General features: G+C 35.0%; 3 protein-coding genes across 3 annotated transcripts; 1 reads left to right on the top strand and 2 right to left on the bottom strand.

Annotated features, from left to right (window-relative positions):
- Nucleotides 1–3,372: 3,372 nt before the first annotated feature.
- On the bottom strand, nucleotides 3,373–4,277 carry LOC132286836 (17.3 kDa class II heat shock protein-like). The gene has a single exon (XM_059789236.1). It carries the CDS (start codon nucleotides 4,035–4,037, stop codon nucleotides 3,567–3,569), a length of 471 nt encoding a protein of 156 aa, XP_059645219.1. The 5' UTR covers nucleotides 4,038–4,277; the 3' UTR covers nucleotides 3,373–3,566.
- Nucleotides 4,278–10,719: 6,442 nt separating this feature from the next.
- Nucleotides 10,720–11,528, top strand: LOC132286838 (17.3 kDa class II heat shock protein). The gene has a single exon (XM_059789238.1). The coding sequence runs from the start codon at nucleotides 11,020–11,022 to the stop codon at nucleotides 11,359–11,361; it is 342 nt and encodes a 113-aa protein (XP_059645221.1). The 5' UTR covers nucleotides 10,720–11,019; the 3' UTR covers nucleotides 11,362–11,528.
- A 1,004-nt stretch (nucleotides 11,529–12,532) lies between these two features.
- Nucleotides 12,533–13,430, bottom strand: LOC132286833 (17.3 kDa class II heat shock protein-like). The gene has a single exon (XM_059789234.1). It carries the CDS (start codon nucleotides 13,195–13,197, stop codon nucleotides 12,727–12,729), a length of 471 nt encoding a protein of 156 aa, XP_059645217.1. The 5' UTR covers nucleotides 13,198–13,430; the 3' UTR covers nucleotides 12,533–12,726.
- Between the last annotated feature and the right edge of the window lie 455 nt (nucleotides 13,431–13,885).

Genomic DNA, 13,885 nt, shown 5'->3' with positions numbered 1-13,885 from the left:
TTGCTCGGTAGTAGGAATGTATGGCATACAGATTAATTCATTTTTGAGCTTTTCCTTGATGGAGTGTTTGTCTACCTCCACATGCTTTGTTCTGTCATGAAGCACTGGATTGTGAGCGATCGAAATAGTAGATTTATTGTCACAGTACAATTTCATAGGCAATGGATTAGAGACCTTTAATTCATCCAATAGTCTCTTAATTCATAACACCTCACAAATTCCATGAGCAATTGATCTAAACTCGGCCTCATGGAATTTGTGAGGTGTTATGGATTAAGAGACTATTGGATGAATTAAAGGTCTCTAATCCATTGCCTATGAAATTGTACCGTGACAATAAAGCTGCTATTTTGATCGCTCACAATCCAGTGCTTCATGACAGAACAAAGCACGTGGAGGTAGACAAACACTTCATCAAGGAAAAACTCGAAAATGGATTAATCTGTATGCCATACATTCCTACTACAGAGCAAGTTGCAGATGTGCTTATAAAGGGACTTCCTACAAGACAGTTCGACCGACTAATTGGCAAGCTGGCTATGGAGGATATCTTCAAACCAGCTTGAGGGGGAGTGTTGAAAAGAAAAGATTTGGTAGTAAAACTACCAAATATTATTAGCTGTAAATATAATATTTGGAGAATATTTTCTGTAAATAGAATATTGGTCAAATGCTGTAGTAAAATAGGAAATTATTAAATAGGCCAGCTAGGTATGTACGTGTATTCTGAACTTGTGTATTCTGAACTTGTGTAAACTCGTGAATGGTGTGCTAATACAGAGGGGTATCCACACACGTAGACCGATGATGAATACCATTTTCTTTCAAAAAAACTCCCCAATCATCTATAAAAGTAACAAACCATTTTTTCCTAGAGATAGTAGTAACTCTTGAAGGTCCCCAAACATCACTATGTATTAAATAAAATGGTTTTGAAGAAGTATAAGGTTTTGGCAAATAAGTAATACGATGACTCTTAGATAAGTAACAACTTTCACAATAGAACGATGAACAATCCAAACCTTTCAATAAAGTAGGAAACAAATGTTTAAGATATGAAAAGTTAGGATGTCCTAATCTTAAATGCCAAAACATTATTTGTTCATAAACAGAGTTAGAACTAACACTACTAAGGCCCTGAGCCTTTTTATTACTGGAGAAGTCCCCATCAAAGTAGTAAAGTCCATCTATTATCTTAGCACTGTCAATCTTTTTCCCCGAGCTCCGGTCCTAAAATTCACAGTAAGAATCACAGAAAATTACACAACAATTAGATTATTTGGTTAGTTTACTCACAGACAAAAGGTTACAGGCTAGTTTAGGGACATGGAGAACATTTTTAAGATTTATATTCTCGGATAGTTTTATCAAACATTTTCCTGCAATAGGTGAGAAACTACCATATGCAATTCTAATTTTTTCAAGACCAGAATATGGTGAGTAAGTGCTAAAAAGATTGGAAAGGCTGGTCATATGATCAGAGGCTCCAGAATCGATGATCCATGGAGTATAATTTAAACAATAAGAAAGAGCATTAAGTGCACTACCTGTTTGTGCAAGAAAAACATTAGGAATACCAGATGAGGAATTAAATTTCAGCAGCTTTAGAAGGTGATCCATCTGTTCCTTGCTTAAGGGATTTGTCTCAAGCTTCATTGGCAGTAGGAACCGCACGCCTATTTCTGTCACCAGGCTTGCTACTCTTTCAATTCACTGGTTTTCCGTGGATTTTCCAGCAGTTCTCTCGAGTATAGCGTGGTTTGTTGACTGCTTTATTAGTAGCAGTCTCGGCAACAATAAAGGCAAAACTTTCAACAGGTCCGCTGGTAGTCTTCTTCCCCAACATTACATGTTTGAGGCTCTCTTCTCTTCGAACCTCAGCAAACACTTCACCAATTGGAGGAAGTGGAGTACTGCCAATGATCCGTCCTCGTACTTCATCAAATTCCACGTTGAGCCTAGCAAGAAATTTGTAAATACGATGAGCCTCCACGATCCGTTTGTAGTGATTGGCATCTTCAGTGCATTTCCATTCATAATCATTGAATAGATTCATGTCCTGCCAAATGCGCTTTAATGAGTTGAAATACTTGGTGATCGAGTCTTCTCCCTGCCGAATCTCACCAAGTTTTAGAGTCAATTCGTAGATCTGAGACTGATTTCCCAAATCAGAGTACATCTGATTCACGTTGTCCCAGAGCTTCTTAGCCGTAAAGTAGCACATATAGTTGGAGCTAATATCCTCGTCCATGGAGTTCACAAGCCAAGTCATCACCATTGAATTTTTCGCATCCCAGGTCACGTACGTTGGGTCCTCCGATGCTGGTGCCTTCTTGTCTCCCGTTAGGTACCCGATCTTTCCCCGCCCTCTGATGTACATCTGAACGGACTGGGACCACCGTAAATAATTGTCACCATTAAGGCGAATATTGGTGATCTGAACCAAGTGAGAATCGGTAGGTGAATCGGTACTGAGGGCTTGGGTTGTCGAATTTGTTGACTGGGTTGTGATAGGCAAGGATGATATGGAGGAACCGTCAGACATGGCTAATCAGTGAAAAAATTATGCAGAAAAGAAAATTAGAGTGGTTTTTTTTTTTTTTTTTTTTTTTTTTTTTTTTTTTCCTTAGGGTGGCTCTGATACCATATAAACTATAAAGGAAAGAAAAATAGAAAAACATTGTTCTCTGTATTAACACACCACTCACGAGTTTACACATGTTCTCTTTATAGGAGAGAATATACGTACATACCTAGCTGGCTATTTAATAATTTTCTATTTTACAGGATTTGACCAATATTCTATTTACAGAAAATATTCTCTAAATATTATATTTAAAGCTAATAATATTTGGTAATATTCCTACCAAATCTTTCCTTTTCAACTCTCCCATATCAATTTCTTCTAGTTTTGTACAATTGGGTATGGAGAGCAGTAGGGTCAAGTAAATTTGTTCCCCCATAATTGGAGAAGTCGAATATTAGGGAGCATCAGACCCAAGTTTACATATATTGTACAACAGAATCATAATTATGTAGTTTACAACAAATAGTTGGGGATTTTTTTTTTTTTTTTTTTTGGAATATTGAGATGGAGAGATGGAATGTAGGATTTAAAATTTGCGTTCGAAAAATAAATACACGAGCAATTAATTTATTTCATTGAGGTAAAATTAGCCAGTAACATAGACAAATTTGATACAAAGATAACTCTGAATTTCTCTGATATTAAATCATATTCCAAATCCAGTTATTGGCTATTTCAATTTTCAATTGAACATCATCCAAATATTAAGAACAGCACACCCCTAAAATGGAAATTGTATATCATACTCAAAATTCATTAAAGGAAAAATTCACGAAGCTGAGACAGATTCACTTTAAAAGACAATATATCCCATTGATTTATGAAAAATATTTAAACCTCCACATCAGAAAGCAAACCTAAAACACACCTCACAAACAAAAACACCCAACTCATACAAACAATTATAAGTAGCTAAGAAAGACTCTAAAACAGGACATTATAAAATCATAAGCCAATAGGAATGATGTGCCATCTTAATTCAAGCAATCTTGACCTCAATGGTCTTGGGCTTCTTGGGTTCCGGAGGAGGCAACTTGTGAACCGTAACAGTAAGCACACCGTCCTGACAAACCGCGGAGATGGCATCAGTATTTGCATTTTCAGGCAACACAAATTTCCTCATGAATTTCCCAACCCTCCTCTCCATTCTCACGTACTTGGCTCCCTCTTCCTCTTCCTCTCTCTTTCTCTCACCACTTATCACCAGCATATTGTCGTCCTCCACCTGCACCTTGATGTCCCCTGACTTCAGCCCCGGCATGTCCACCACGAACACGTACGAATTCGGGTACTCCTTCACGTCGGCCGGTGTTGTCGCCATTGCCTTGGCGTCGCGGACGTATGTGCGAGTCGGAGTGTTGGAGGACTTGTCGGCTTCATCGGTGGCGTCTAGGATGTGTTGAAGGGCGTGGAAGATTGGGGCGTCGAAACCCACTGGCCTGAATTCCATTTTCTGCTTTGTTTGGGGAAGATAAATTACTGAAATGGTTTTGGGTTGTGAGAGAGATTCGAAAACTTTTGATTTTGCTAGGATTGTTTTGTTGAATCAATGTGTTGAAGGGATGAGAATGTCGTGGGTAATTTATAGGTGGGGGTATGTGAAGTTTCTGGAAAGGTTGGGAATAGGCGAGACACTTCTGGGAGGTTCTGGTCATTTCTCCCACTAAAGTCCGTTGGAACTTCTTGGTATGTTAGTGGGGGCATCCATCTATGAAATTTTATATTTGTGGACCAATTTGTGTTCTTAGTTTATTTGTCAAAAATAAATAAATAAATAAATCTTGGGATATTTTTTTTTAGAGAAATAATATTTAATATTTATTAAAAAATGATATTAAATGCAACAAAAATGAAAGAATTTCATTTCCAATTTTATGTTGTCTCCTTCATAAAAATAAATAATAATAATAATAATAATAAATAAGAGATAAAGTGAATAAAATAAGCATAAATTTTTCTTCGATTTTCGATTTATGTATCTTTCTCTGTCTTTTTTTCTGACAATTTCTTTTTTGAATTAACTTTTTTTCAATTTTTAATTTACTTCTCTTCCTCCCTCCATCTTTGTTTTTTTGACAATTTCTCTTTTGAATTATGGATTCTTTCGCATACTTTTCTCTTCGGGTTCGTTTGGTTAGCGTGAAGTAGGTAGAATGGAAAAAAAAACCGAAAAGAAAATTAATTTTTGGGAGTTTGGTTACCTGGAAAGGGAAATTTTTTGGGAAAGTGAGATTCCCGCATCGATAAATTTTTCCAAAATTTTTTGACACATAAAATACAAGAAAATTTACTTTCTCGCACAAAACCATTATTTTATTTCCAAATTTCCCATTATGCCCAGTTGTTTCTCCATTTTTTTTTTTCACATAACAAATATAGGCGTGGTTATTAAATTCAGACTTAAAAAATATTCCAACAACTATTACATATTGGTGGGACACATAATTTGATTATATCCAATAGGTGGTTATCTAAAATTTTTGGAAATAAATTAAGAGTTGAATGGTAGAATATTATATAATATAATTTTTAATTTTTATCAATATCTCAATAGAAATATGAGAAGAGATTAATTTGAGTCATCATATTATTTATATGACATAACAATTTCACATAGATGGAAATCAATATAATATTTATTTTTTACTATCTATACAACTTTGAACTAAATATAGTTTTATACTGTGTGATGAATTATAAAATATGTTACTTTTGCATGACAATTTTTATCCTAGGGTTGACATTTAATGTTTCTTTGAGGGGCTTAAAAAAAAAGATATATTTAATAATTCAATAAAATATGAGTATGTTATCATAAATGAACTATATTCTACATATAAATACAAATAATTATTATTGAAAACACAAAATAAAAAATCTGGCTCCTAAAATGCAGTCCTCCTTAGTTTTTCTAATTTAAATATGAATATAATAATAATCCATTATTTTATGATAAAACATGAGTATGTTATGAAAAATGAATTATATTCTACATATAAATATAAATAATTATTATTAAAAACATATAATAAAAAGAATCTGACAACTAAAATGCAGTCCTCCTTAGTTTGTCTAATTTAAATATGAATATAAATAATAATAATTATTATTATTATTAATCCATTATTTTATTATTTAATTGCTAAAAATTAATATAAATAATTGGGTATAAAGATAATTCATCCAACACAAAATTAATTTATTTTTTAATATTTGAAATTATGAGGGTAGTTTTGGTAAGTAAATCATTTTTTTTTTTTTCCTTTTCATGCTATCCAAACTAATAAAATAGTAATATTTTCCCACAAATTTCTTGAAAATTTTTCTTGCTAACCAAATGCGTGAATGAAACTTGATTTTTCTTTCTTTTACTTTCACTTTCCATCATAAATTACCATCAAACCAAACGAACCCAAAGGTTCATTTGATTAGATAGAAATTTATGATGGAAAGTGAAAGTGAAAAAAAGTAAAGAAAAGGAAAAGAAAATCAAGTTTTCAGTATGCATTTGGTTAAAAGGAAAAATTTTCAAGAAAGTTGCTAGAAAATAATATTTTTGTCAGTTTGGATATGGTGAAAATGAAAAGAAAATGATTCTATTACCAAAACTACCCTTAAGAATTTAAATATTTTAAAATAAAATAAAATTGTGTTTGATGAATCACCTTATACCTAATTGTTTATATCTATTATTAGCAAAAATAAAAAAATAAAAAATTATATATTATTAAAAATAATAATATAATTATTTCTATTAATATCTAAATTGTATCTTTAATGAACACAACAATTGTAAAACTCAAATATGAAAGTTGTAAGTTTCCAATCAAATTAAGAATCCCAATGGCCAACAACACCAACACTAACCCTAATTTTCCAATAAAACTAAAAAAAACATGTATGTATACTATTCAATCTCAATCATTATTAATAAAAAATTAATTTTATATACATATATAGAAATATAAATAATTAAATAAGGATTACACCAATTTACAGAAGAAAATCTACCTCTGCGTGAAGTTTGTGGAGAAACTGAAAAGTGGAGAGAAACAAGGAGAGAAATAAGGAGAAAGTGAAGAAGAGTAGGAGAGAAACAAATGACAGGGGCACAAGAGGAAACAAATATTTAAAGTGGCTAAGTTTTGCGAGAAAGTAAATTTTCTCGTGTTTTGTACAGGAAAATTTTTAGGGAAAATTCATAACATGCGAAAATCTACTTTCCCGAAAATTTTCAATTTTGTAATGTTTCCGATTTTTACCATTTTTTATTTTTTGTAAATTTCTTTTTTTAAGGTATTTTCATCTTTTTTTGTTTTGCGTACCGGACACCGTGGTGTGTGGTTGGAAATTTAATTATATATATATAAAAGAAAAAAAAGGTGGGATCTTTGTTTTCTTGATGGTAGGACCAACCATTCTTTTTTATTTTTATTTTTATTTTTATTATTTTTTTTTATGGCTACAAGGCCATTTTTTGCTTCAATCTTTCTCTCTCTCTACGTAAATCTCTCTCTCCCTCTCATTTTTTTTTTTTTTTTTCCTTTTACTTCAAAGCTTCAAGCTTTGATTTCTCTCCGACCGTTGGGAGTTTGTTTGTGCCGTTTGTGGCAAGTCGAAGGGCTCATCGAGATCTTTGATTTGATTGGAGCCAAGTCCCGTTTGGCCAACCTTGGCCAACCTTGGAATTTCAAAATTAGGGCTTGGATTTGGGTAATTTTTGGGACTTTCTTCAATTAAGAGGTAGGGGTCTCTAATCCATAACTTCTTTGATTTTTGTGAGTCAATTTTTTATAAATTGTTGTAAAGCATGCCTAATTTGTCTTGATTCTTGCAAAAATGACTAAATTATTGTACATTTGATATGTGATTATGTTTTAATTGCTATTTTATGAGGAAACATGCTTTATATCATTATATTACATGCCTTGTGTAATTTGAGTTGCCGTACATGTGGTAAAAAGCATGATATGTGTGTTACATAGTTTCTCTCAAATGTGTTTTATGGTTAAAATTCAAACATATGGAGAATTATGATATTTAAGTTGCATGGTGCATTTATGCATTTTCATTGAGAATGGAATGGGAAAAAGTTGTTTTAAAAAACCAATGAAATTGTTTTGGGCAAAAAGGTTTTGAAAGAGGTTTTTATGAAAACCCGGTCGCCTAGGAGTTGCATAGGGTTCGCAGCGTTAATGGGACGTAGAGGGGACTAGGGAGACTGCCCTAGTGTGGTTGAGTTACTTGGGCCCTAAATGACACCATGGAGTTGCCATGGGTCAGGGATAGTTAGCCAATCATCCTCTTGTGCCGCCATGGAGTTGCCATGGGACGGATTTCACTAACGGTTTGGAAACGAGGATGGAAATGTTTTGGAAATGTGGAGCGACATTGCATGGCATTGCATCCCATTGCATAGCATAGTTCATTACGATTTTGATTGTGATTGTAAAACTTGTTGTTAAGTTTTTCCCCGACACGGCATGATCCCATTCTCCTTATTTCTATTCATTATTTGGATTCATGGGGTCACAAGAGGTGTGTCTTAGACACCTCTTGCTTAGCCATTGTGCTCACCCCTTTCATTATTGACATGTTTCAGGGTTCAGGAAAAGAAATGGCGGATGACAACCCACCACAAGCTTGAAGGGAGATATAATTTCATTTTCCTAACTTTTGTATCTTGAAAACCCATTCTTTTGTAAAACCTTACCTTGCAATGTATTCACTTTGTGATGTAACTATAACCATATGATAGTATTTCTTGTAAAGTGGAACTAAGTAAGCAACTTGCAATGAATGGGTTGTGATGGTATATTTTGTGACAAATTATTGATGATTTTAGTCATGGGATGTGGTGTAGTATTTGCCGTGAATTCAGAATTATATTATTTATCAAGTTGGTCCACAATGAGCTCAGCATTTTTGATGTTTTTAGTTGCAGATAACAGCATTTCAGGGCCTGTCGGTAGGCTGACAAGGACCATCAGCCGACTAACAGTGCACATTTTGGTATTCCAGAAAGTTGGGTTGTAGAAAACCTTGTTTCGGCTGTCCGAACTTCACCATCGGTTGACCAAAACTCCATCATCAGTCGGCTGACACCCCATCTCCAGCCGGCCGACAGTGCACTTTAAGAAAGTCCCGAGAGTTTGCATTTTTACTAATCGTTTCGGCCAGCTGATCATTTCCATCAGCCGACCGAACATGCAGTTTCAGCTGGCCGATGAAAGGCCACCAGCCGGCTGTCCTTGCCCCTTTGACCAGTGCTTTGACCCTCTACTTCTAAGTTTTATTTGGTGTACCTTGGGTCATGTAATGAATCGAATACTATCTAAGAGCACATGTAATGATGATTGTACCCTTAGTTGACCTTGGGTTCAGGTAAGAACCCGGTTAACGGTTCGAACCCACGGGTTCAGGTCGTTACAAACTAAGTATCAAAGTGATGGTTCAAATACCATTAGGACGACGGGCAGAGGCCTACCTAGGATTGCATAAGGAAGTTGAATTGCATGACTATGTGCTTATGTGTGAAGGTGTTCAATTGTTCGAAAAGCATGCTTACTTGTCTACTCGCTTATTTACTTATGTGATCACATGCCTATGTGTTTAAAGTAATGCATATTGTTGCCATGACAATGATTGAAAGTATGCTGATCTTGATATGATGATGTGTACAAGGAGTATAATAGCGGCGAGTGGTAGGCATAGAGTGAACAGTTCCTTTTTATGGTAATGCGACAAGTTAAGAGCATGGTTGTATCATGGTGTGGATTATGATTATTATAAGTATATATATCCATGTGTATATGCGATCGCGTATGGGATGGTTGTGTAAGTTATGACCTGAGTGGACGAGGAGCTCAGTTGCTCCAGAATTGTTAGGTGTCAGTTCTTATCGGACGAATGGCTTGGTCTTTTAACTCGTAGATTGAGCTATTTATGTGTAGTCATTTTGATTTTCTTGTTGCATTTGTGTAGTGCTTAGAGCACGACTTTGGATTGTTGGGTGCCAGTGTTTTTTTTTTTCGTTTGTTTTGTTTTGTTTTGTTTTGTTTTTTTAAGACCCTTAAAATGTTTTAATCTATCTTGATAAAGATTCACTTGTACAAAAGGCAGGGATAGGTGAGCACATGGTTGGATCCATTAAGCATTCTTCATGATGCACTTTTTTAGAAGTACCAAAACTATTAAACATTCTTCAAGATGCACCTTTTTAGAAGTACCAAAACTATTAATTTCCAAAAACTTTACAAACTGATTAAGGTCTGGTTGTATGTTCCATTAACCTTATATAAGCCAAGGTTTGGTAGGATTTTATTATTATTATTATTATTATTATTTTTGGTGCAAAGTGTAAATTTGTTTAAGTTTTCTAACTGATGAAGGAATGCAAATTACCAGGGTATTATACCTTGGTGACAAAAATTGAATGGAAAATACAGAAATACTATTTATAATGCACACAAATATCATATACTATTTTCAGTGAAGTGTAAATTTGGCACGTCTGACACGGACAATTGGATACGAATTCTTTATCATTTTAGGCGTGTTCGTGCTTCCTAACATCTAACTGAAGTTATATCACCAATTATAAGTTTTCTATAGATTCTGCAATTTTCCCATAGAATGTATTTCCTCCAAGAATTACCCGTTGTAATATTTGAAGATTTCCTATAGCAGCAGGAATTGTGCCCGTGAATCGATTATTTTGAAGATATAAAGTTGAACTCTTTGAATTGGTTAGCAGCCCGATCTAATATCTCCGAAGACTACAGTTGGCCATAGAATCAATGAAGTTCATTTCATCTGGTTCACTACTTCCCAAATTATTTTGAGAGAGTAATTCTACCAAGATTTTGAAAGCCTCCAAAATTAATTCTTAGTTTCCCATTGAAATTACTCTCTCCAATATCAATTTCTTCTAGTTTTGTACAATTGGGTATGGAGACAGTAGGGTCAAGTAAATTTGTTCCCCCATAATTGGAGAAGTCGAATATTAGGGAGCATCAGACCCAAGTTTGGTGAAAGAGTGCCATCAAGTTGGTTAGAAGGCAAAGAGAGAACATTTAGAAAAGAAAGATTACAAATGGAAGGATGGATTGTACCAGAGAGTTGATTGACGCCAAATGCAAGAACTTTAGGTTTTTCAATTGACCCAGAGTGCAAAGAGAGATTTAAGCCTACAAAAAATTGTATGAGCAATTTTCCATTTCATCTGCAGCAAAAGCCCCATGTTAAATAGGAGTGGGACTATCTCTAGCTAACCCGCCGAGTCCAAAAATAATTATTCCTAATTTTTCCACTTTTGGCTTGTGAGTATAATTATTCCTAATTTTTATTGACGGAGGTAAATATTGCAAAGAAAGATGTAGAGAAAGTCCTCCAACACTCCGACTCGCACATACGTCCGCGACGCCAAGGCAATGGCGACAACACCGGCCGACGTGAAGGAGTACCCGAATTCGTACGTGTTCGTGGTGGACATGCCGGGGCTGAAGTCAGGGGACATCAAGGTGCAGGTGGAGGACGACAATGTGCTGGTGATAAGTGGTGAGAGAAAGAGAGAGGAAGAGGAAGAGGGAGCCAAGTACGTGAGAATGGAGAGGAGGGTTGGGAAATTCATGAGGAAGTTTGTGTTGCCTGAAAATGCAAATACCGATGCCATCTCCGCGGTTTGTCAGGACGGTGTGCTTACTGTTACGGTTCACAAGTTGCCTCCTCCGGAACCCAAGAAGCCCAAGACCATTGAGGTCAAGATTGCTTGAATTAATATGGCACATCATTCCTATTGGCCTATGATTTTATAATGTCCTGTTTTAGAGTCTTTCTTAGCTACTTATAATTGGTTTTATGAGTTGGGTGTTTTTGTTTGTGAGGTGTGTTTTAGGTTTGCTTTCTGATGTGGAGGTTTAAATATTTTATATAAATCAATGGCATATTTTGTCTTTTAAAGAGAATCTGTCTCAGCTTCGTGAATTTTTCCTTCAATGAATTTTGAGTATGATATACTTTTTCCATTTTAGGGGTGTGCAGTTTTTAATATTTGGATGATGTTCAATTGAAAATTGAAATAGCCAACAACTGGATTTGGAATATGATTTAGTATCAGTTTACAACAGTTGGGGATTTTTTATATAGATGATGTTCAATAACTGGATTTGGAATATGATTTAATAGAAATTGTTATTTTGTACTCATGGAAAATTTTAATTAATTCCATATTGAAGCTCAGTATATATATAATACATCCATATAGTATATATAAATATGCACAGATACTCTGGTGGACTGTCCTAAAATTTCAGTTTCTTCTAAAATTGAAAGATAAACTAAATATTGTGACAGGTAAATGCGAACTACAAAGAAGTAATTGAGAAATGTGCATCCCATCTCTGGCACCAACATTATCAACCCTGTTTAAAACCCATAAAATTAAGAACTTTCACTACATAAGGATGTTAAGAGAGGCAATGCATAAGAGCGATTAACATATATAGTTTGCCCTAGTTATAGGCAATTCATACAATTGACTAGCTCCCACTGTTAATTGTATCGAAATTAAGAACGCTCGTGATGGGCTGAGCTTCCTCCGAAGAAGCCCTAACTCTAATCGATCGAAAGAGCGAAATTCAAGATCGAAGGTGAATGACAACGAATCGGTTGGTCATCAGAGAGTGAGAAATTCATGATGTGAAATTGCGAAATAATTGCTAGAGATTGTGCAATGCTCTTTTATAGAAATCGATAGGCGAGTTCTATATAAAAAATCCCCTACTGTTGTAAACTGATATTAAATCATATTCCAAATCCAGTTATTGGCTGTTTCAATTTTCAAAAGCACATCATCCAAATATTAAGAACAGCACACCCCCAAAATGGAAATTGTATATTATACTCAAAATTCATTAAAGGAAAAATTCACGAAGCTGAGACAGATTCTCTTTAAAAGACAATATATCCCATTGATTTATATAAAATATTTAAACCTCCACATCAGAAAGCAAACCTAAAACACAGCTCACAAACAACAAAACACCCAACTCATACAACCAAATTATAGTAGCTAAGAAAGACTCTAAAACAGGACATTCTAAAATCATAAACCAATAGGAATGATGTGCCATCTTAATTCAAGCAATCTTGACCTCAATGGTCTTGGGCTTCTTGGGCTCCGGAGGAGGCAACTTGTGAACCGTAACAGTAAGCACACCGTCCTGACAAACCGCGGAGATGGCATCAGTATTAGCATTTTCAGGCAACACAAACTTCCTCATGAATTTCCCAACCCTCCTCTCCATTCTCACGTACTTGGCTCCCTCTTCCTCTTCCTCTCTCTTTCTCTCACCACTTATCACCAGCACATTGTCGTCCTCCACCTGCACCTTGATGTCCCCTGACTTCAGCCCCGGCATGTCCACCACGAACACGTACGAATTCGGGTACTCCTTCACGTCGGCCGGTGTTGTCGCCATTGCCTTGGCGTCGCGGACGTATGTGCGAGTCGGAGTGTTGGAGGACTTGTCGGCTTCATCGGTGGCGTCTAGGATGTGTTGAAGGGCGTGGAAGATTGGGGCGTCGAAACCCACTGGCCTGAATTCCATTTTCTGCTTTGTTTGGGGAAGATAAATTACTGAAATGGTTTTGGGTTGTGAGAGAGATTCGAAAACTTTCGATTTTGCTTGGATTGTTTTGTTGAATCAATGTGTTGAAGGGATGAGAATGTCGTGGGTAATTTATAGGTGGGGGTATGTGAAGTTTCTGGAAAGGTTGGGAATAGGCGAGACACTTCTGGGAGGTTCTGGTCATTTCTCCCACTAAAGTCCGTTGGAACTTCTTGGTATGTTAGTGGGGGCATCCATCTATGAAATTTTATATTTGTGGACCAATTTGTGTTCTTAGTTTATTTGTCAAAAATAAATAAATAAATAAATCTTGGGATATTTTTTTTTAGAGAAATAATATTTAATATTTATTAAAAAATGATATTAAATGCAACAAAAATGAAAGAATTTCATTTCCAATTTTATGTTGTCTCCTTCATAAAAATAAATAATAATAATAATAAATAAGAGTTAAAGTGAATAAAATAAGCATAAACTTTTCTTCGATTTTCGATTTATGTATCTTTCTCTGTCTTTTTTTCTGACAATTTCTTTTTTGAATTAACTTTTTTTCAATTTTTAATTTACTTCTCTTCCTCCGTCTTTTTTTTTTTTTCTTTTTTTTTGACAATTTCTCTTTTGAATTATGGATTCTTTCTCATACATTTCTCTTCGGGTTCATTTGGTT

The sequence above is a fragment of the Cornus florida genome, unplaced genomic scaffold (genome assembly GCF_030987335.1).
Source record: "Cornus florida cultivar Cherokee Brave unplaced genomic scaffold, ASM3098733v1 CherokeeBrave_3.0.0_Hap2_Chr11, whole genome shotgun sequence".
Classification (NCBI taxonomy): Eukaryota; Viridiplantae; Streptophyta; class Magnoliopsida; order Cornales; family Cornaceae; genus Cornus; species Cornus florida.
This window is presented reverse-complemented; position numbering and strand designations above follow the sequence as displayed.

Coding starts and splice junctions, on each gene's coding strand:
- LOC132286836 (XM_059789236.1), bottom strand. CDS start 4,037: ATGGAATTCAGGCCAGTGGGTTTCGACGCCCCAATCTTCCACGCCCTT.
- LOC132286838 (XM_059789238.1), top strand. CDS start 11,020: ATGGCGACAACACCGGCCGACGTGAAGGAGTACCCGAATTCGTACGTG.
- LOC132286833 (XM_059789234.1), bottom strand. CDS start 13,197: ATGGAATTCAGGCCAGTGGGTTTCGACGCCCCAATCTTCCACGCCCTT.